We start from the raw sequence: 22186 nt of genomic DNA, 5'->3' as shown, positions 1-22186 counted from the left end.
TTTATATTATTCATTTGTAATGAAAATATAACTACATTAATTGGTGTTTTATGATATTTATCTGGAGTTCAGCTTTAAAGAAGAACTCCGGGGGGAAAAAACTTTGCTGTTGGGCTACCCCTGTACTGCAAGGGCTAAGTGATCATTTTGTCTAGAAGTCTCAAATAAAGGAGTTATAGTCACCTAATCCTCGGTCCTGCTGGGTTGCTTGATCAGCCCCCACAGCCTCTTCTCCCCTGGGCTAATCTAAGACAGGTCCACTGACTTGGGGGAGAGAGGTGAGCACTGGTGACTATATCTGCTTTTATGTGAGCCCCCTAGACAAAAGAACACCTAACCCTTGTAGTGCGGGTGTAGCCCCACTGCAAGGGTACATTTTTTTAATTCCTGGAGATCTTCTTTAATCATTTCATTATAAATATAAGACCTATTCCTGGTACATATGGCCACCCTATGATGATATGGCTTAGTGTGGCCAGATGATCCATAGGCAGGTAGGTGGAATGAGGTTATGGGGAATATATCTTTCCATTCACAATCACTTGCCCCGAGTGCATTACATTGATTGTTGCTTAGAGATGTTTTCAGCAGAACGTCAGCCCCATATTCATCATCAGTGCACAAAGCTAGAAAAGTAAAATTACACAAAGTAAAGGCATGAAAGAGGGCAAACAGGTTCTCTTGCCTCGTGGGTGGGACTGTTCGATGGACTGCTGTCTAGCTACGCAATATATGCCTGAGGCTGAGACCAAAGACATCATAAGCACCAGAAAGCTGACCATTATAAGGAGCACAACATTCATCCACTGGCCAGCCAGTGAATCGTTATAAGAGTTCTGAGTTTACGTCACTTGAACATTAGCACCAAAGGTCCGGAGACTGTGCAATCTTGGACGGGTTGTGGGAAAGTGGTAGCCGAATAGAGTCCAATCCACACAGAAACCTGTTCCTTCACCATTTCCATTATCTTGTGAACAATTAATGACCTCACTTGCAAGGCAGAAGATGCTGGGACGGATCTTTGGACCATTTCAGCAGGGGTGACTATATCCAATCATTGCAGACATGTCCACTGCAAAGTTTTTGTCCCTGAGACTAGAGACAGCGGTCATCCTCACCTCCGGGACAACCGCTGGTTTGTGAGCTCACGTGAACTCTGGGAATGAGTCTGGCAGGTCTGGCAGCATTGAGCTTGGACTGTGGCCAGTGAACAGCGACCAAGGACCCTCAAGGTGCGGCAGAAGCTGAATGTGAGGCGGTCACGGGTGCATGAGGCTGCAGGAGAAATAACACATTACTAGCAGATAAAGAGATGGCAGTCAAGTACATGAAATATCAAGGAAACTTTCAATATGATTCCTAGTGCAGAGAAAGTGATCCTGCAAAAAAAACTTAATTATATCTGCTGTATATAATTGGTGCAGACATTTATGTTCTCAGCTGGACCAGTTCATTAAACCATGAAGACTATATGGCATGCGCCCTAGTTAAATGCTAGACCAGCAGTCGCCAACCTTTCGGACCTCAGGGACCGCTAAATTCATAATTTTAAATCCCGCGGACCACTTCATTCCTTGTGACAGCCGCTGCTTGAGTCAGTGAGAGGCAGCCCCGCAGCCTCCGTGCTGCTTCGATGACGGCCCAGCCTGCACGGCATCAGAGGGGTGCGGGAACCACCAAAATGTTCTCGTGGACCACCAGTGGTCCACAGACGACCGGTTGGCGACCGCTGTGCTAGACTACACATTGAACAAGTTTTCAACCACAGCTCTGGCAGCAAATGAAGGGCTTACACTGACCACACATGTCCTTGGAATCTGATTGTACCATCTTCAACTAGTGCTGTTCTGTAAGAACGTGCTTATAGACAGACCAACTGAAGCACCATAGCAAAAAATGTCCACAAAAAATTAGGTTGGCTGCCTACCTAAATATACCCAGGTTTTTTCATCACTGGACCTTTTCTTCCCTGATGGCACGGACATATTCTGAGATGACAATGCCAGGATTCATCGGGCTTAGATTGTGAAAGAGTGGTTTAGGGGGCATGAGATATAATTTTCACACATGGATTGGCCACCACAGAGTCCAGACCTTAACCCCATTGAGAATCTTTGGGATGTGCTGTAGAAGACTTTACACAGAGGTCCGACTCTCCCATCATCACTACAAGATCTTGGTGAAAAACTAATACAACTCTGGATAGAAATAAATGTTCTAACATTGTGTAAGCTCATCGAAACGATGCCACAGCGAATGTGTGCCGCAATCAAAGCTAATGCCGGTCTAACTAAATATTAGAGCATGTTATTTTTTATTTTTGGCCAGGCAATGTACTGTATATGTATGCATTATATTCTTTAGAAGCTGTAAAAGAACTTTAAAACAATCCACCTGTGACTTCTGTAGCTGTATGTACTGTGGAGTAATTAGTTCTCAGATCCTCAGATATCACAACAATGGATCTAAAATGTCGGTTTCTAACAGGATAAGTTGGCCACACACCAATAGATTTTTTTTTTCAGCCCACAGGCTAAACAATGCGGAGGGATGAATCTCCTGCAGCTACTGTTTTCTTACAGTGGGCGCCCGGCGCTGTTGGAAAACATGAACAGTGACTGCTAATTGGCTACAATCACCATTCAGCTGAAGATTCTCAACCCAGTTCATTTGACAAAAGTCAATTGAGTAATCGACTTTATGTAGAGCTGCCAGGGCCATCCACTGTTAGATTTTTGCCCAATTCCTGTGAATTGGCTTACATTTTAATAATGTATGGCTAGCTTTAGAAACTGCTGTTTGCAGGCTGCCAGGTTTCTGTTGCAAGGTCCTGTTCACACCTAAACGTATCGTTAATCGCAAGATACCGTACATTTAGCGCATGCTATCGCACAATGAACCTAGCGTGTTATCGTGCGCTAGGTGCATCGCATTGCCATTTACTTAAATAGCACCCAAATGCACCTTCCGGCCACTGTGGACTGGAATACTTCATATCCCATAATGCATTGCTTCCAGCAAACAATTACTGTGTTACACTGTTCAGACGTTAAGTTGTCATTCAAATAGCAGGCTGTGTGACAGTTGCGACACAAGGAAGTGCACATTCACAGGGCTGAGTGAAATTGCGTCAGTGCATTGAGGAAGTACATTCTATGGGCATTTTAAATAAGTCGGTATACAGACTTCTAAATGGATATGGTTATTAGGAGTGGAAATTCAATATAGAAATACCGATTTATTGATAGTTTTTGACCATAGATACCCTTTAATTATACAGGAATGTACCTACAATACATGAGAAAAATGCCTAAAGGTGCCCATACATCAAAGTGTGATGAAGACCGGATATGTTTCCTGTGCTCAGAATCTGAAGTTTACATAGAGAGAATCTTCAAAGGCTTCTGTTTCTGTTCATTGTTTGTCTTTATTGTGTCAACATTGACATGGTTGGGGTATCAAATCAGAAGAGATGTTTAACCACAGCGCAGGTTAGAGGGTCACACAGCACAAAATAGAAACGGTCTTCTATAAATGAGCCTTTCATAACATTTTCTGATGGTATGTAAACATTCACACAACGTGGCAGAACATGCTCTATCACGTCTATGTGTTTCCATAATCTCCATCCTACACTCACAGAGTCACAGTAAAGATGGACATACAGCAGTAGAAATACGATTTCTGAGCGTTAATGGGGTCAAATGGACTATTGTTTTTGACCGCAATGAATACTACTCCTGTATTTGTGTGGCAATGAACCCCTAACTTTCTGACAGCTCACTATGTGAAATATAGCTGCAGGTGACTGACTGACAGGAAGACTGCAGGAAAATACTGTAGGTATGCATAGAGATTTTTTAAAAATATATTCCTGGGGTATGCGGGGGATGAGCAGGTGGCGGTTAACATGCTTCTCTTCAGTCCCCATTCACACCTAAGGGCTTGTTCACACCAATTGCAGTGCATTCCAGAGCGGGTGCTGCTGGAACGCACCGCAATCGCTCACAAAACGTCCACCTGCATTCTGGGGCTGGAGGGGGCGTGGCGGTGCATTGTAGTCAATGGCACCACAGCCACGCCCACACCCGCAGTGCGATCGGAGGCAATGTTTTGCCAGGCAAAATGGACACTTAACCCTTGCAGTGGGGCTACCCCCGAACTGTAAGGGTTAAGATTTGATTGGCCCAGAGTTCTTATTTAGCACTTCTAAATGATCTCTGTAACATAGCAAATCATCTTTTTTTTTTCGTTCGGATCCATTTTAACATGGTCTGTTAACAGGGTTTGTTATAGTGTATATTTCAACAGGGTCTGCCTTTTTCACTTTTTAATTTGCATACAAGTTTTATAAATCTCAATAAAAATCCATCCATACTGATTCATCAAACTTTTGTATGGTTTTAATATGAACTATGAACAGTGTTGGCACAACCTTTTGTTAAAAAAACTTCATGGGAGTGTGACCCACTTGCTGACCCTGTAATCTGAAATCTTGGTCACTGTTAATATGTGAACAAAGGTATAAACATTAACTCTGCAGTCCAGCTTGCAGGGGTAGTCTGGGCCAGAAAGTGGAATCCAGCTGGATGTGCCATCTACTCTGCTGCTTATCAGAATTGTGAATAATGTGCATGTGATTTGTAGGTGCTGGAAAGTCTAGACGGCAGAGTGGGCATAAAATGAGGGCACTGCCACTCCCAGCATTGGCATCCACAATCCCACACTCTGTTTTCTGCACTCAGTTCACACATCTACCATAGCTGGATATGGAAAATAATATACACAATAGCTTTGTCTGATGAAGACACCCTGATAAGTAAGGGAATACCATGCACATGCCGATATCTGTAATTCATGCCATCACTTTATACTGATAGAATCAACAGATCTCTTAGGGCTTGTTCACACCAAGTACGGAGCAGATGCAGAGCAGTTACAGAACTCATCAAAAATGCATCCAATGTATTCAAATGGTATTTTGGGCTCTACTTCACACCAGAGTGTTCAGTTCCAGAGCATGTAAAAAAAAACTGTAGAATGCCCTATTTTTCTGCTCTGGAACGCAGACGGCCCGGAACGTGGCAAAAATGCGGCAAAACACACTGCACTGCATGTGCAGAAACTCATGGAGATCTGGTCCACATTTGGTGTGAACAAGCCCTCAGTGCCCATCATTCTTGGTGAGAGATCTGCATTTATCTGACTAGCTGGTTTGCTCCACAAAGGTGCAGTCACTCATGAGGAGAACCCGCAGCTACAACAGCAGAATAAACTTTTTCCTCGTCACTCCATTCCACAACATACAGCCAATATTTAAGTAGCAAGATCCTTTGTCAGGCTATAAAAAGCCATGGTATGAATTATGTCCTGTGATCGAAAAACACTTCCCATGGCTGGTGGAATAAAATATCTCGCAAAGTACGTATTAGTGATGCTGTTAATTAATCTCTACTTACATTGTTGCACCTTTGACAGTTTTGTTACTAGATAGATGATCAAGACGTCAGATATGTCTCAGTATTACTCATCCTCTAATCCTCTTGTATGGAATTGTATTGTAACTGTACTGTCACCCCTTATTTTGTAAAGTACTGCGCAAACTGTTGGTGCTATATAACATAATAATTTACTATTTATAAGTCTTTGAACCCCAATGTATGTTGGGTATTACAGATGTATCCATAGCGTTTATGATTTTAATAAAGCTGCAGGTTAATGAGATCCTGCCACCAACTTACAAAATTGCAGGTAAAAGTGAAGAAAAAGCAAGTATTTTAAATTAGAGGTGCATCGAAATGAACATTTCAAAACCGAAATATAAAAAAATGTCAGGCCGAAACTGAAACCAAACATTTTTTTTTATAACCTTTTCATTTTTTTTCCAAATATTTTACTTTTATTTATTTTTAATAAACTTTCAAATTTTTATATATTTAATTTGTATTTATTTATTTTTATTAAATATTTTTATTTTTTTACTTTACTGTTGGGGGCTCTGGGGAAATATTGGGGGGCGAAACAGACCCTGATATTTCTAGTTTAAAATAGAAAAAGGGATTAAGAAAACAGAGTCTTCAGTCTCTTTTTCTGCAGCCTCTGTTACTTCATTGGTTGATTGACCTCCTTAATGATCACATCTATATGAATAGTTACTTTGCACTTTATTTATTGGCACTTTATCGATTCAAATATTGGCACTTAATTTATGAAAGGAATATATTGTTTATATAAATATACACTGAGTGGCCAGAGTCTGATGGGGTGGTCATAATAATCTGGCCACTCAGTGTATATTTTTTGTTGATTAGCAGATATAAGATTACCAGGCACAGCGCAACACAGATGATCTCATTACAATTGGAAGCACATACGCTTTTGTGAGTGCTGCAGCTTGCCAAGGTAGATTTTGCACATACATTGTTTCACATCCAAGCGCAGTTCAATTGTTTCTATTATGGGGTACATTTATAAAAGTTCCGCTTAGCTTAGAACCTGGCGGATGCTGTTCACGCAGCACTAGGACCCCTAGATGGCACTGATGAGTAAAGTAATTTCCAATACTTGTCAGTGCCACCTAGAGGCGCTAGTGCAATGCAAATGGAAACTTTTATAAATGTGAGTTTTAATAATATATATCAGGCAATACATTTGAATGACAAGATAACTCATTAATGAATATTATTTTTGGAATTTACAACTTGCTGCTCATTATTCCATGTATAATGTTACATATTACAGTAAAACATTTGCACTGCAGCGAACTTTACTATATACTTGTATTTATCACCCTAGGTATTTAAACATCCCATTGCCTGCCAGTCCATTTACAGCAAAATTCCAATAAGATGTTTAAAGGGCAGTATTTCATCTATTTTTATAGGTGCTCCAGAGAATTGTCAGCTGCACTGTGAAAAGGTATTTCTAGTTATCGCACACACAGCAGATCTGGAAAATACATACTGCAAGCATGCTATAGCACAATATACAAGTGTCTGGACAGAGTGCACTAATCAGAACTGTGCAATACATACACTCACATGACTTTCAGATGTTCCCGTCCACAGTACATTGTGGTCACCCAGCCGTGGGCTGTGAACTTTTCCCAGTTAATGTAGAAGTAATGTTGAGAGGTTTGTAAGACCAGCAATGACCCTTAAACTAGTTGAACAGCGAAACACAAAGTAGAATATGTCAAAGGAGTAAAGTTTTAAACAAAAATAATCAAAATTCTATCTATCTATCTATCTATCTATCTATCTATCTATCTATCTATCTATCTATCTATCTATCTATCTAAAAAAAACATTTATACAGTAGCTATACATTATAAGCTCATACAGACCTGCAGCACATCTGCATGGGTTAATGTAACACGTGTGGCCCTTGTGGTGTTATTATTTGTTAATGGCACCCCAAATGCAACAAAATACGCAAAACATGCAGTCAAAAAAAATGTAGAGCTCAGAGCTCAAACTGTTGCATAAGCTTCTTTGCTGCATTTGTTGCAAGTAGGGCAGATCAATGAAATGAATGGACTGGCCTATACTGACAAGCTGCAAATGCAGCATTCACGTGCACCGCATGTCTGCACAGGGCCTCAGTGTTTGAACAATATTATGTACTCTATTATCTGGAAAATATTTTTTTATATCTATTAGTTTATACAGCATGAGAGATGATGGCGGAAAAATAGAGAATAAACTGTATATATACTGTACACTGCCTGGCCAAAAAAAGGTCACACAATCTAATATTTCATTGGAGTGCCTTTATTATTGATTATGGCACGCATTCGCCGTGGCAACGTTTTGATAAGCTTATGCAATGGCACAGCATTTATTTCCATCCAGAGTTGCATTCATTTTTCACCAAGATCTTGTAGTGATGATGGGAGGGTCAGACCTCTGCGTAAAGTCTTCTGCAGCACATCCCAAAGATTCTCAATGGGGTTAATGTCTGGACTCTATGGTGGCCAATCCATGTGTGAAAATGGTGTGTCATGCTCCCAGAACTACTCTTTCACAATCTGAGCCCTATGAATTCTGGCATTATAGAAAACCTGGTCAGTCAGTATATTCAGGTAGGCGGCTGACCTCATTTTTGGGCACATAACATTGCTGAACCTAGACCTTTTATTTACATATCTAAGTACACGTCTTTCTATTCCTGGAGAGCACTTCTGTGCATTAAGTGTACTTCCTATCTGGAGAGTGAGCTTGTGTGGTGCTTGTGTGGTGCATCTGTGTACAGTGCTGAGTGTGGCAGCTCAGTGAATACAGGCACTTACTGGTGGTGTTCTGCTGGCAGTCCTGAGGGTTACACTTCTGGATGTTTTCAGGCCATGGTTCATGATCACACAGATTGTTATCTTCCTCAGCTGCCCCCGTCCCTTTGTTCACGCATTTCACCTGGCGACGCTGGATTCCCCCTCCGCAGGAAGCTGTGCACTAAAGTCAGCCAAAGCGTATAGACAGCCCAGAAAGAAGAAGACAGTAAGAAGGACTGTGAGGGGGCGCAGACATGTCCCCAAATGTAATCTGTGCCGCATAAAGCTAGTTAATACTGCAGCCTTCTAGATATGTTGTGTACAGTGAAGTATCACTATGCCAATGCTATATCAGTGCCCTGTGATGGGAAACATCAAGATACCACTGTACTTTACACTTACCAGGCCCCAGGGTCCAACAGCCCATGTAGTACATGGATGTTCGTTACAAGGGCGACTGCTGTTGGGTTTCAGACTTTCATCACAGCGACCAGTCTGAGGGCAGGTGACCAGCCTCTGCTGCATGCCACCACCACACTCCTCTGAGCACTGCACATACAAAATCAAGACATAAAATTGCAGAACTGCCCACAAGAGACTGTTAATACATGATTACAATGCATTTGTCTACATTGTAACTATTGTTACCCGCAGTGAGTAGTAAAAACAAAACGCAAAGTAAAGCAAAGATAATCTATAACAGCAACATGTATTTCCTAACATGCTTTACTATGCTATGCTAAGGGGAGTAAAATGGGGGTTGTCAATCAGGGTCTGGGTGTTGTGGTAGACCATAGACTTTACAGAATGCAATGTCAAGCTGCATTTTTTTAAAGCAAGCTAAATTACAATACAATACAATACAATTACAATTTTCTTGTATTTAAAGGGGTGTAGACTGCTGAGACAGAGCGACATAAGCTGCCCCATACAAAGCATTAGCAAGACCTCACCTGGAATATGCAGTTCAGTTTTGGGCTCCAGTTCACAAAAAGGATGTTGTGGAACTGGAGAAAGTGCAGAAAAGGGCAACTAAACTAATAAGAGGCACGGAGGACCTCCGCTATGAAGAAAAATGTAACTGACCTAAATTAATTCTCCCTGGAAGTGATTAAGGGGCGATATGATCACCATGTATAAATATACATAAATGGTCCAGGTTTATTGACGTGCTTTTTACTGGACAGGAAAGCCGATGTTAGCTTGTAAAATGTGCAAAAACTGTTATATGATGCCCATGTCCCAACCTTGCTCACTCTCCTTTAAACCATTTGCATTGAATCTGACATCAAGAAAAGTGGCCTTGCATATAAAACATCTCCCTGACCTTCAACATACTTCTTGTATTCTTACACCTGATACCAGCAGGAGGCAATGTTTCCTTAGGGATGCAACAGTACCAGGGATGAGGACTCGAATGCGACCACAATGGTTTCATGAACCCAAAAGGAAGCACAGGGGCGTTTGTTTGTCTGGTTGTCAAAACAGCTTCTTTGGCCTGGAAGCTTGTTAAGTGATGGGACTGCTGACCAGTGACCAGGACTCTTTGTCATACATAGTCCCCAGTTCTACATGGTGAAGTAAATGCAATGTGTACTGTACACAGACAGCTTTTGCTTTGGAGTCAATCAACAAAGTTCTGTTTCACCCTCTGGTAAGATGGGACATTTGATGAAGGTGTTCATTTTGTTCCCATTCACATTTGGATGCCCCATTCAGGTGTCCCACGTAACAAACTTTCAGGGCAATGCGGTGACTCTTACAAAATAGGGAAGATGAGAAGAGGGAGGAGGTGAAAGAACCGAGGCCCAGATTTAGTATAAGAGAGACTTACAAAAGGCATGTTTACTGCACATTTTACAACAGCATTTAACAGGTGGATAGAAGAGTTCAGAATCTTGCTGTGACTGCGCAGATCACCCATTGTTTAGACTTGTTATATCTCTCTATGACTCTCTAGGGATTTCTCTACCCTGCTGCAAACTTCTATCACTTCCAGGACTTGTGTCAGGAAACAGGTGCAAGACAACCTTGGCAGAACTACTCCCCTCTTAAGTGTTATACTATTGTGTAACCTGTGTGGCGGGGTATCCACAGATGACATTTACACCTCATTGTAACATATAGAGTAAGCACTTGGTACTTTGAGTCTCAGCTTAGGAGCAAGCTCCTTCCTTCTGTCTTCATTTTCTTTGTAAATAACGGCACACTAAAGCTGGCCATATATGGATCGATTTGTAGATGTTTCCTGCCGAATCAGCCAAATGGGTGGCACAATCAATGGGTGGCCCTGCCAACAAAAGCTGATTTTCCCTGCCCTGTCATTGGGTTGTACAGGCTGAGCAGGTGCTGCTGAACACCTCAGATCCCAGGACGCAGGTATCCGCAGTACACTTGTCTCACCATGGCCAATTTATGACATGTAAATGAAGTCTTGAAGCAGGGAAATTCAGTGGTAATAATTACAAGGTGACCAAGATTTCATTTTTCATTATAGATGTATCTGCTGAAATAAAGAACAATCTGAAGAAAAAATGAAAGCCTCTAACTCTCCTGTGCCCCAGTACTCACCTCTCTCCAGGAGGAAACATACCACTCCATACATTTCTGCTCATGACAGACCATCTGTACACGTGGCTTGAATACTGTACTCTGGCAATGGAAGGGTCTCAGAATCCTCTTGTCCCGAGTGTCCACACATTGGACGTCTCTGACCCGAACTCCCGTTCCACAGCTCTGGGAACACTGCAGAGGAAATACAAAGCAAGCTGAAGGGAAATGATCTTGTGTTTTTACACCAGTAACAATTATTTTTATCTAGAAACGATTGTTCATTTCTTATGACTTACTTGATTACAAATACAGAATGAACTGGTGACCTGATATTCACTAAAATGTACATGCTGCTTTTAGGGGAAACTACAAAGGTTTTGGTGAGTTATATTTTTAATCTAGTGTACAAATTGAAAAGCTGTTTTATATTTTGTATTATTTGTATGAAAAAATTATCATTATCAAATATCTAATACAGGATGCAGTCATGACATTTATTATTTTGGAGAAAGCCCAGCACTACCAGGTCACTTTCTCAGCATAACAGAAAATCCAGACAGAGCTGAGAAGGAAAAAGGGTGTGCGTCTCTCCTCTGACTCATTCAGCTGTGTGTGCAATTTGAGCTCCTGCTATTGATGTTCGTTCGTAACACAAAGACAGTTTACAGTAGGGATGTTCCGATACCAGTTCAGATACCGGTGCTGATAATTGGCATTTTCATGAAAACTACCAGGGTTGCAGCGGTTGCAGCTGGGGCCGGGCCCTGGGGCTCCACCACTTTCCTGAAATCATTAGTCTGTATTGTTTTAGAGAAACTGTCACATGACCACAACAAAAATATATCAGTACTCGTACTTGTAAGTACTTGGGCGAGTATTAGTACTTGTACTTGACAAAATGGTATCTGTGCATCCCTTTATATGTTTATAAAAAAAAATTCATACATTAAAACAGAGATGTACAAATCCCAGGAGCTCTGTGTGCTCCTTACAAATGACAGCTGTCTCCTAACTTTTTTGAATTTTTCTCTGGTCTAGTCTTGGAGCTCGAAAACTAGCTGTACATGTACTGAGTACTGTTCTTGGTATTTGTGCATCCCTAGTTTACAGCAACCCAATAGTCATCCTGATAAGAAAGAGGAAAGCACTCTAAAGTGCCATTGGATGGCTACAAATAGTAAATATTCATTACTTGATATGCCGTATTTCATATTTACCTTAGTAAATTGATTTTTTTTAAATTTGGGGGCAAAATGTTGTTTTCTTGGTCCTGCACATAACAAATAATAAAACATATGCAAAACACTATATATCATTCTTTTCAGTATAAGAGAAGGATTTTGATCCAATTCCTTGTCTGTGAAGGTTCTCATATTCCAGGTCATGGTGTTGTAGCTAGTAGTAGTTAGTCACATTCACGTGGACTTGTTCTGTAATGATAAAGACATTTCGTGGCTTATCCCCTCCACTTCTTCAGTTCAGTGGTTTGGATAACCTATGAAACATATTCAATATTACAGAACAAGTCCAGCTGAATGTGATTAACTACTACCAGCAATTCCAACTACTTAAAAATGGGAAAACTATCAGCCTAACATCAATGTACCCAAATACAGCAAATATTACTAAGCAGCAGCCCTCCTGTAGCCCACAGTCATTGCTGGACCATTGATAAATAAGCAGGGAGGCAGACTGGTTACCTTGCTCCAGTTTCCCATTGTCCATGATGCACAAGGCCGCAGATGGCAACGGCGTGCCGGAGCTGGTTTGGCACTGGTGTCACATGTGTTATTACCTTCTGCCATGCACATAACTGAGCGCCACATTGCACCAAGGCCACAGGAAGTGGAACACTAGAAAAAAAAAGAAACATGTGACATGTACATGTAGTACCTGCTAGACCTAGAGGGTAGGCCGCAATAAGAGGCAATCAGCAGTGTTGTAGTGCTCATAAGGGACATGCTGACAGGAGTATTCATTTAGAAGACACATTTTCTAGGACTGTAACCTTTATCCTATCTTAGTGAGTCACTGGCCTGGAAGATGCACAAGCGCATCTGGTCTCAGGACATCTGACATGCACATGCAAGGGTTAAGTGCTTGTTTTCATCTAGGTGCTAAAAGAAAAAAAACTTATACTCACCTGAATCTAGGAGCCAGCTTGCTCTTAGATTGGTCCCTGGTGCCCCTCTCCCCCTCTGCTCCAGCGGTCTCATCATCACGTTCTATAAACAGTGTATAGACGTGAGGATGCTGAGGAACATTCCAGTGCTGCAGTGTAAGAGGCTATGGCTCAGCAGTTCAGGTGACTATAACTCTTTTTTTTTTAGCACCTAGACAAAAACAAGCACTTAACCCTTGCAATGCGTGGGTAGCCCCGCTGCAAGGGTTAAGAACACGTGCCCGGAGTTCTTCTTTAAATCAGTCTGCAATAGCAGCAAACACACTGCTGTCATGACAGACTCCTTTTGAAATGTACTGAAAAAGTTACGTAAGATGTAGACAAGTGCAAAAACAGAAAACACATTTCCATATGTAAAACCGTAAAGCTGTTATTGGACACAAAAAGGTGACTATCGACTTTATTGTTAGAAAAACATAGTGAAGAGCAACATATACAGAAAAGATGGCCATACACCGGCATATCCAGTCACTCAGTTCCCCCAATGTCCTGATCCTTATCAGATTTGCCTACACATATTCCCCGGAATTCATAAAGAGTGTCATAGGCAATCATTGGAAACTTGTGTCTGCAACAAATGGCGCAACCTCCGACAGATTTATGCAGCTGTTGGTAAGGTGTTTATGAATCTGTTGCAGAATTGATTCAGACAGAATTTTTGCTGCGACTTAATACTTACACGTTTGACACAATGTACTCCAACATGGAAGAGCTCCAATCTACCTCCATTTGTCTTTGCGGATATGGCCCTATTTCTTAATGAATTTGTCGCAGCCATAGTGCCAGAATGTAAAAGTGTCACACTTTAGAACTACCTGAATTTGTCACACACATTGGAAATAGCAAGGAAAATGTCACAAGGCTTTCATGAATTCAGAGCAGGACTTTCTAATATGGCCATAGTGTCAGAAAACTGCCGCAAATGCTTTACTGATGCAAATCCAGGTCACTCACCCGCCAATGTAATGCCAAGTCAATAATTTTATTGACTGAGGTAGTGTAGCATCTTACCGCAACGTTTAGGAACCTGTGTGGTCCCTTCTTCGGGACCACAACGTTTGCCTGAAGAAGGGACCGCACAGGTTCCGAAACGTTGCACCCACCCTGCTTTTTTGGGGCTTTTTTCCGATCAGTGCGATGGGATACAGTATGTTTCAAAATGCTTTATTGAATCGCTCCCATTTGCCTGGTTCCTAATGTTGTTCCTAATGTTGTCTACTTTGACAATGGTAGCTGTCATGTAATGACTGCATATACTGATGTGGTTGTCAAATCATATCTACCATTTGAACTACCTAAGATTTGGCTGCTGACATTGAGACTGGTCAGCCACAGCAGTTCTTTTGCTCTATAAATGGGGCAAAACGTGTCTTATGTGGCTTGTATAGTTGCCTAATGTATAGGCAACCCACAACAAAAACAACAAATTAAAAAGCTGAAAATGAATCAGTTGCTAAACAATACAAACCAATTGTTTACCACTTTACTTCATTCAGGGTGTATTTACGTACCAATGCTTACTGATGCTTTAAAAAAAGCATGAACTTATATGACTTGAACAGAACAAGACAATAAAATTGCTTAAAATCCACATCCTCCACCACATGGTGATTCATGCAGAAATGTGCATTGTACTTCCAACCACAAGGAGGGAAACCTTGGATGACTTTAATAATGAAGCCAAGTCATAGCCCATTGGCACCCTGACGTTGCATTCCAAACTGATAAGAATGAATGTCTTTGTTTCCCTCTATTTCAGATATACAAGTTATTTTCATGGAGGCTGGCACAGCTTATGTGATGATAAAAATAAGCGATTAATCTTGGGCCAGTAGCACAGATCTTGCAATGGTTTTATCGCTGTTATGGCAGGTTTTTTATTTTTGTAAAACTCCATTATGTTTAAGTACATGTAACATTTTTCCATAGAAATTCCTGCTAAACTGGTGCTCTTACCTGTCAGGTTAGCTTGGGGATTTCGCTGTAGAGAACCGGAGTGAACCACCCTTGTGAACTGATATGCAGATGCACAGCTTTGACCAACGTACTATCCTCCTGATTTACTGCAGGAGCATAAAGGTTGTTACTGGGCCCCCTGGACATCCATCGGGCCCTAGGCTCCTGTCTAGGTTGCCTTTGGTTGATTAGCCTCAGAACTGTTCACATGAACAGTACATATGCCTCAGGGCAACAGAACACACTTCTAAACTTTAATTCCTTTTGACAACAGACTTAAGGGTTGATATTTTTCACTCCTTAGCATGTCATCTTCACAAAGCCTAGAGAGTACTCGCTGTTCTCACATCAAACTGATAACCTTACCCATCTTATGAAAGTTAGTACCGTGTTTGCCCGAAAGTAAGATCTACCCCGAAAATAAGACCTAGTTTGGTGGTACCGTAGCAATAGTTCCCTACCTGCTCCAGCTCTAGGACTTACCTCAGTCCAGTTTCCTACATTCCAGTGACTCCTCTGTAGATCGCCTCCCACAGGTGATAAGATGAAGCGATTACTAGATGTTGTATTTGAAGATTTCGTTTTGTCTTCACTTAGATGAGGATACATGCTTCCTTCATTATTAGGGTCTGGAATGTGCATCAAGACTGTAGTGAGGAATGGAACTGTGGGTGGGGATGGTGTGACGTAAGGGTTGCTAGAGGTCATACCATCAGAGCTTGCATGCAGAGTTGTTTTTACTGTAGAGATAATTTCTGCTGAATCTGTGGAAGATGGGGTAGACGAACTCCATGAAAAAACATCTAAAGAATATTTAGGCTTGCTTGGTAAGAAATCTGGAGAAAAATTATCTTGTAAACTGTTCTCCTTTTGAGGTGAAAATGTTTGGCTTGAAGTAGTTGCATATGCTGTTTGGTCTGGCCCTGGTTGTGAATCCTGTCCCAGATCTGATGGGATATAGCGTGCTGAATTTTGTAAATCTTTTGTATCTAGTTCAGAAGTAGATGAAGAATAATATGTTGAACTTTGTGTGGTTTCTGTCACTGAATGCTGGGAAGGAAAATGTGTTGATGACAATGATGTTATTGGTTCTAGGACTTGATGTTGGGTAACAGGCAGAGGTCCAGAGGAATATATAGGGGTTGTTGGAAAGACCTGTGATGAAGTGAAAAACAAACCAGTTGTTTCATGAGATTGGGTGGCAGTTGGTGTTAAGTAGTCCTCATTTTCGTTTTGTCCTTCGTGGATATGTGATATGGGGGTAGGTTGCTCCCCCTGACTATGTTTTATAGTTACAGCCGTTTCCCTGTTATTTGTAATGACATCATTCTGATCCTCTGATGAACTGCTGAAACTTACAGAGGTTTGCAAGGGACCAGTGGTGGTTAATCGATTATGTGGGCTTCCTGTGGAAAGGATGTCATTATTGCCTTTTCCCGAACTAGGTGTATGGACTGTATGGACTGGAATGTATTCCTGATCTACTTCTTCATCTTCTTTGATGTAAATATCTTCTACGGGGTCATAAGTTAAATCCTCATGAAAATTGATAAAGTTGTAATCATAATAAAAATCATCAACATAAGCTTTCCCTGCTTTGCCTTGACCATCACCATGATTAGTGAAGTCACCTTCTGAGATGGAATTGTCTTTCAGGGAATGCCGATTGCTAGGGGAAGCTCTTGGATGGCCTGGAAAGATTTCATTGACAATTTCTTTGCTAGAGCCTCCGCTTCCTGTCCAGTCAAATATGCTGAAGTCTGGTATGCAAGCCAGCATGGCACATACTTGCTTGGAAAGAGGACGTTCAGAAGGTTCACAGGAACCTCCTTCCAGGGCATTATCACAATATACATCTCGATGCTGGAACCCTTCTCCACAGGATACAGAGCACTAAGGGATAGAAGACACAACAGCTATGTGTTATACAAATCAAGAAAAAAAAAAATAAGAAAACTAGTGATTGTATACAATTATATAGTGGTCATTTCTAATTGATTAAAGTGCATGTCCATTCAAAACTGTCATTTGGATGTTCTGACACTGGCTAAATCACTGCTAACATGTGTAAACTTTGTTGGGTTCCCTAGTAAGCATCTCCAGGGGTCCTGGCTCCTAGCTTTGCTACACCTGCAGCTCACCTTTCTTAGCTTCCTACCCGGAAAATGATCACCCACTCCAAAATGATCACCCACTACAATATAGGAAATAATGTGGTCCAATGACCACATTATTTCATATGAAACCAAGCAAGGTATGCTAAAGTTGTAATGTTGGGTGGGGGATTAGGAGGGTCTTATCCAACGGCAGTCAAGTCATGTTTATTCATTATTATTCCATTGCAATTATATTTCTTATGGGTCTTATGAGCATAATCTATAGAGGTGGATACATTTTAAATAGTTGAATGTGGGTTGGGTGGGGGGTTATTAAAGCTCTACACTAAGATTGGAATTTAAGATTTCACTATAGCTTTACCTCATCCAAGAGACCCTGTGGAGCACAGCCATACTTTTTAGTAAAACATGTATATGTTCTCACACAAACATGCCATCCACCAGGAAACAAACAGGTGCTCATATATTATTTAAATAATTGAAATCAGTGGTTCTCAACCTGTGTAACCTCAGGACCCACATTTATCCTTCGTTATTAAGTCACGACCCAAGTCCCATTGCAATGAAATGCACGTTCCATTGCAGGCAATTGAACAGTAGGTGGGATGAATGAATGGCAACACACCTCCCACACCAGAACGCGTGGTAGGTGCAATTTCACGGTACAGTGTGTTAATCGCACAGAGCTGTGAGATTAACCCACTGTACCAGTGTGAACAGGCCCTCAAAAACAGTGACAGACACAAACAACCACATACACAATCTCACACACTCACAGGCGTTCTCACACACACACATACATCATTTCTTCGTTTCACGGTCGCACGCAATCTGTAAACTGGGCATGTTGGGTATCGTTTTACTCGTTGTAACCTCATCTTTTATATTTCATTTAAAAAATGGGTAATTTGTTGTGTTTTGGGGCATTTAATTAAATTTGTCACTAAATTTTGGGGTTTAATAAGGAGTTGCGCTAATATTGCGCAACATAAAAATTTTCAACTACCACCATTTTATTCTATAGGGTCTTGGCATTCAGAAAATATATAATGTTGGGGGGTTTTACGTCATTTTCAGGCCTAAAATGTGGAATATAACATGGGTGCAAAAATTGAAAAAAGGGCCTCAGTCATGAAGGGGTTAAAGATGTACCCAGTCTCCATACCCTACGTGAACTGGAGTGGATCCTCAGCCTGGGGTCCTGTGTGGGCTGCTGTGCTGTGACAGAGTTCCATCCACATGCGCATTGCTTGTACAGCTCCTTTGTGCTCCCTGTAGAGGTGCTGGGAGCCAGAATGTGACGTCACTCCAGTCCAGGCACCTCTACAAGACACGAGGGAGCTGTAAGCAATACACGTATAGATGGAGCTCTCTCACAGCCATACCCTCAGCGCACTCTATCTCAAACTGACAATTGGGAACGAGAACAGTGCTGCACTAGTTGGGGGCTGAGGAGCCTCTCATCTAGTGTAGTGTAAGGCATGCAGCGACCCACTGAACACAGGGTTGTGACCAACTTTTGGGTCGCAACCCACCAGTTGGGAACCACGAATCTAAATAATGAGATTCAGAAAGAGCAGATTTAGCATTAAAAGAGGTGATCCAAACTGGGGGGTGTTACTTCAGGCGCCAAAGGTTGTATGCCTGCAGGATACAGTGATGGAAATCCAACCCTAGAATCATGTGAAGCCAGTTCTCTAGTGGTGGGGGTTGGTTAGAGACAGGAGACATATGGGGCATACTCAAAAAAATGTATAATGGACTGATCTTTGGACTGATCTGACTGGAGTTATCAGTTGGCCTTCTATGGGTTACTGCATTTTGCACACTGTTATTTCACTTTGCAATGCCATACAGAGTGCAATCAAAGGTTTAAATCTCATCTCAGCCCCAATCATGGTGCACATACATGAATATTTCCTTTTTCCCTTATGGCAAAGCTCACCTGGCTCCAGTTCCCATGGTGCCAGAGGGCAGGGCAGGGCTCACGATGATTGCAAGAGATGCTGGATTCAGGTTTGGGGAGGTGTTCACAATCTGGGGGTTGTAGAGCTCGCTGCTCATCCAGTCCCACGCGCTGAATACATAGGACAGTTCTCTTCTGCACACCGCCAGAGCCACATGTGATGGAGCACTGCTGCCACTCTCCGACCCACCACCTGTGCATAACGCATTGTAGACTATTAGTGTGGGATATGAGATGAAAAGCTGCAATCTAATAATATATACTCAATACGCCAAAATAACAAGAAGGTAAGCAATATACATTAATACATCTGCAATTACAGTATCACATAACAAAACGTTAATTCAAACTTCAATAAGTGTGGTAATGGTAATGAGTTATTACACTTTTCTTATTGTTATTACACTTTTCTTATTGTTATTACACTTTTCTTATCGTTATTTCACTTTTCTCATTGTTATTCAAATTTTCTTATTGTTATTACACTTTTCTTATTGTTATTACACTTTTCTTATTGTTATTCTAATTTTCTCTTTCGTTATTGCACTTTTCTTTGCATTCATTCATGCTATTCTTTTATAAAGGTATAAATGGTCTCTCTCCCACTGACAGTTTGACAATCCCATGTTAAGAGTGACAAAGACACCCCAAAGCTGACCTCTCTCACAGCAAAAAGACTGATTGGAGATGTTAGGAGAGTTCTGATTGCTATTGTTGCTCTTTGTCTTAAGAGGCACTGGTAATGTCTGGCCAAATTCTTCCTTGTGTATATGAACGCTATGCAAACCAAGAGTTCATTGTTACTCACCCAGTACCTGAGTGCTTTGCTCACCAAGATCACCAAGGAAGAATAAACGGATCTTGTACAATATTTTATCTAATATCTTTAAATACGTATATAGTGTATATTTACCGCTTAACTTAACACATTGGTAATACTTTAAAGCTAGTTAAGTAATTTTCACAAATCTGCCACTCTGCACATTTAGGCATATGACACCCTTATTGCCTGGTTCAGTAATTCAGCTTCCTATGTTACCTCCCAGCCTACAGTTTTTTTTAATGGACAGTGAATCAGCATCACCTTTGTCAAGGTATAAGGGAGGCGATCTAGGAAGTAGTAAGGTTGAACCAGGAAGCAGAAAAGTGACCTTACAGGCTGTGCACTATGGCAGAGGTGTGGATATCACAAGCATGTATGGTATTGTTAGTAATAATACAAATACTTTGGCATGTAAAGTCATAACCATATAGCAGCCCCTGCACTTACACTGCCAGCAGCCAAATCTATTGGCAATGAAAGCGTCCCTTCCTGTGTCAAGATCTATCTCACAGATGATGTTGATGCCACAAATTATTTCCTCTTTTGAACAAGAATATGCATCCCGTTGTGTAGCAAAGTAATTTAAGGACAAAGTAAAAGATGAATATGGATTCTTTCTCACCTTGGAGGGCATGGCTCCTCATTGCAGCTTCGTTGTATGTCATCGGGCCGTGTCAGTGAATCGCAATATCTTTCTTCCACAAGACCAGCCACTTTTTCCACGCAATGCACCAGCTGCCTCTGAACCCCTAACACGGATATGACAGGTAAGTAGAAACATTGTGGCATTTGCACAACAATGCCAAGTCAGAGACCTGCATGTCTGACAAAAGACATATATAGCTGTCTATTGAATTATACGCATGCAAACTATGGTGAACTGAACATCTCTCCTCCTATTACATCAAGTGGCAGTGAGGCTGACTGAGAAATACGCAGGTATAAAGGGGAAGTCATTTGGGGTTTAGGAGCTCTGGAACAAGTAGTAACCTAAATGGGCTTGAAAATATCCTACCTTAGCAAGTCACAAGTAAACTGAGGTTAAGTAAGAGAATTGGATGGCTTTATAGAATAGGGGGTCTTTCAGTTCTCTTCTTAGTGCCCTGCCTCCTGGTTGAGGGGACAATTGGGACTAGATTTACACTTCTTACCCATCTAGGTACACTACTTTCTGCTGCCCCACTACTGTTCCAGACTGCCTAGCCTCAGTATGAGATGTCATAGCCACGCAAAGCTTGCCAGAGCAGGGGGCAAAGGCTGAAATAGACAATGAGGGCCCAGATGGATTGCACTTGTAGGCAAAATTACAGTAGAGCGGTTGCCACTATGAATACTAGTAAATGGGGGGAGCTCATTTGTAATATACACAGATTGCTTGCAGAGCACAGAGGCAGCCATTTCCAAGAGGTAATGAAGAGGAAAGTTAACAAAAAAAAATTATGTTTCTGTGTTCATGTACAGCAACTGCATATGCCTGCTTCATGTGAATTCGGTGTACATCGGTGACATGTTTTTTGTTTTAAATACCTCTGCAAAGGTAGAAATGGGCTTTAAAATTTCTGGGCAGTACTTCTACTGTGTACAAGGGTACTGTGGAACGCAGGTTAATGCATGTACAGAACATTTGTCATTCACTTAGCTCACCCTGTATCTGGAATGAACTGTGTACAAAGCAGGAGTATGGCCCTGATCTATTCTCTAAGCTTCTAAACTAGCCTTGATGCTCAGAAATCCTGAGACTTGCCAGGGGCTCTTTTATATAGTAGTGCTGTGATCTCACCTGTGCCACATGTGGCAGAGCACTCAGACCATGCCCCATATCTCCAAGAGAACTCTGGCGGTTGGACCTCATTGCTATCGTCTAGGTCTCTTCTAACGGTGTACTGGTACCGCACTCCGGGATTCTTCTCCTGGAACAGCAGCTAAATGCACAAACATCAGTCAGTTTTCTGTCAGAGTAGTCATTTTTTAAAACATATTTTTAGTTAAAGAAGAACTGCTCGTTTTGGTCTAGAGGAAAATAAACAAGTTATACCCGATCCTCGGAGTTGGCTTGCTCTTAGAACGAACCTTCCAGCCTCTCTCCCCCTCCACTGCATGGATCTAAGGTCCCTGAGTTATCACGTTCTATACACAGTGTATAGGATGTGAGGATGCTGAGAAACATACCATCACTGCAGCGGAGGGGGAGAGAGGCAAGAGGGAGCGCTGTCATAGCAAGCTGACTTCAAGGATCGGGTGAGTAAAACTTTATTCCCTCCCTAGACCAAAATGAGCACTTAACCCTTGCAGTGTGTGTGTGTGTGTGTGTGGGGGTGGG

The 22186-nt window shown here is 41.6% G+C and overlaps 1 protein-coding gene across 1 annotated transcript in view; it reads right to left on the bottom strand.

Moving 5' to 3' along the window:
• Positions 1-568: 568 nt before the first annotated feature.
• LOC108796025 (A disintegrin and metalloproteinase with thrombospondin motifs 7-like) overlaps positions 569-22186 on the bottom strand; it is a 74406-nt gene continuing 52788 nt past the window's right edge. The window contains exons 15-24 of the mRNA XM_018567393.1: positions 21647-21788; positions 20489-20615; positions 19023-19236; positions 16320-16853; positions 15444-16010; positions 12523-12675; positions 10841-11014; positions 8672-8818; positions 8291-8450; positions 569-1275 (exon numbers count right to left, since the gene is read on the bottom strand). Coding sequence (XP_018422895.1) covers positions 1115-1275; positions 8291-8450; positions 8672-8818; positions 10841-11014; positions 12523-12675; positions 15444-16010; positions 16320-16853; positions 19023-19236; positions 20489-20615; positions 21647-21788 — 2379 coding nt within the window. The 3' untranslated portion in view covers positions 569-1114. The remainder of the gene's footprint in view (positions 1276-8290; positions 8451-8671; positions 8819-10840; positions 11015-12522; positions 12676-15443; positions 16011-16319; positions 16854-19022; positions 19237-20488; positions 20616-21646; positions 21789-22186) is intronic.

This window comes from Nanorana parkeri, unplaced genomic scaffold (assembly GCF_000935625.1).
Source record: "Nanorana parkeri isolate BGI_ZX_2015 unplaced genomic scaffold, ASM93562v1 scaffold1043, whole genome shotgun sequence".
Taxonomy (NCBI): Eukaryota; Metazoa; Chordata; class Amphibia; order Anura; family Dicroglossidae; genus Nanorana; species Nanorana parkeri.
Note: the sequence above shows the minus strand (reverse complement) of the source record. Positions and strands in the feature narration are given on the sequence as shown.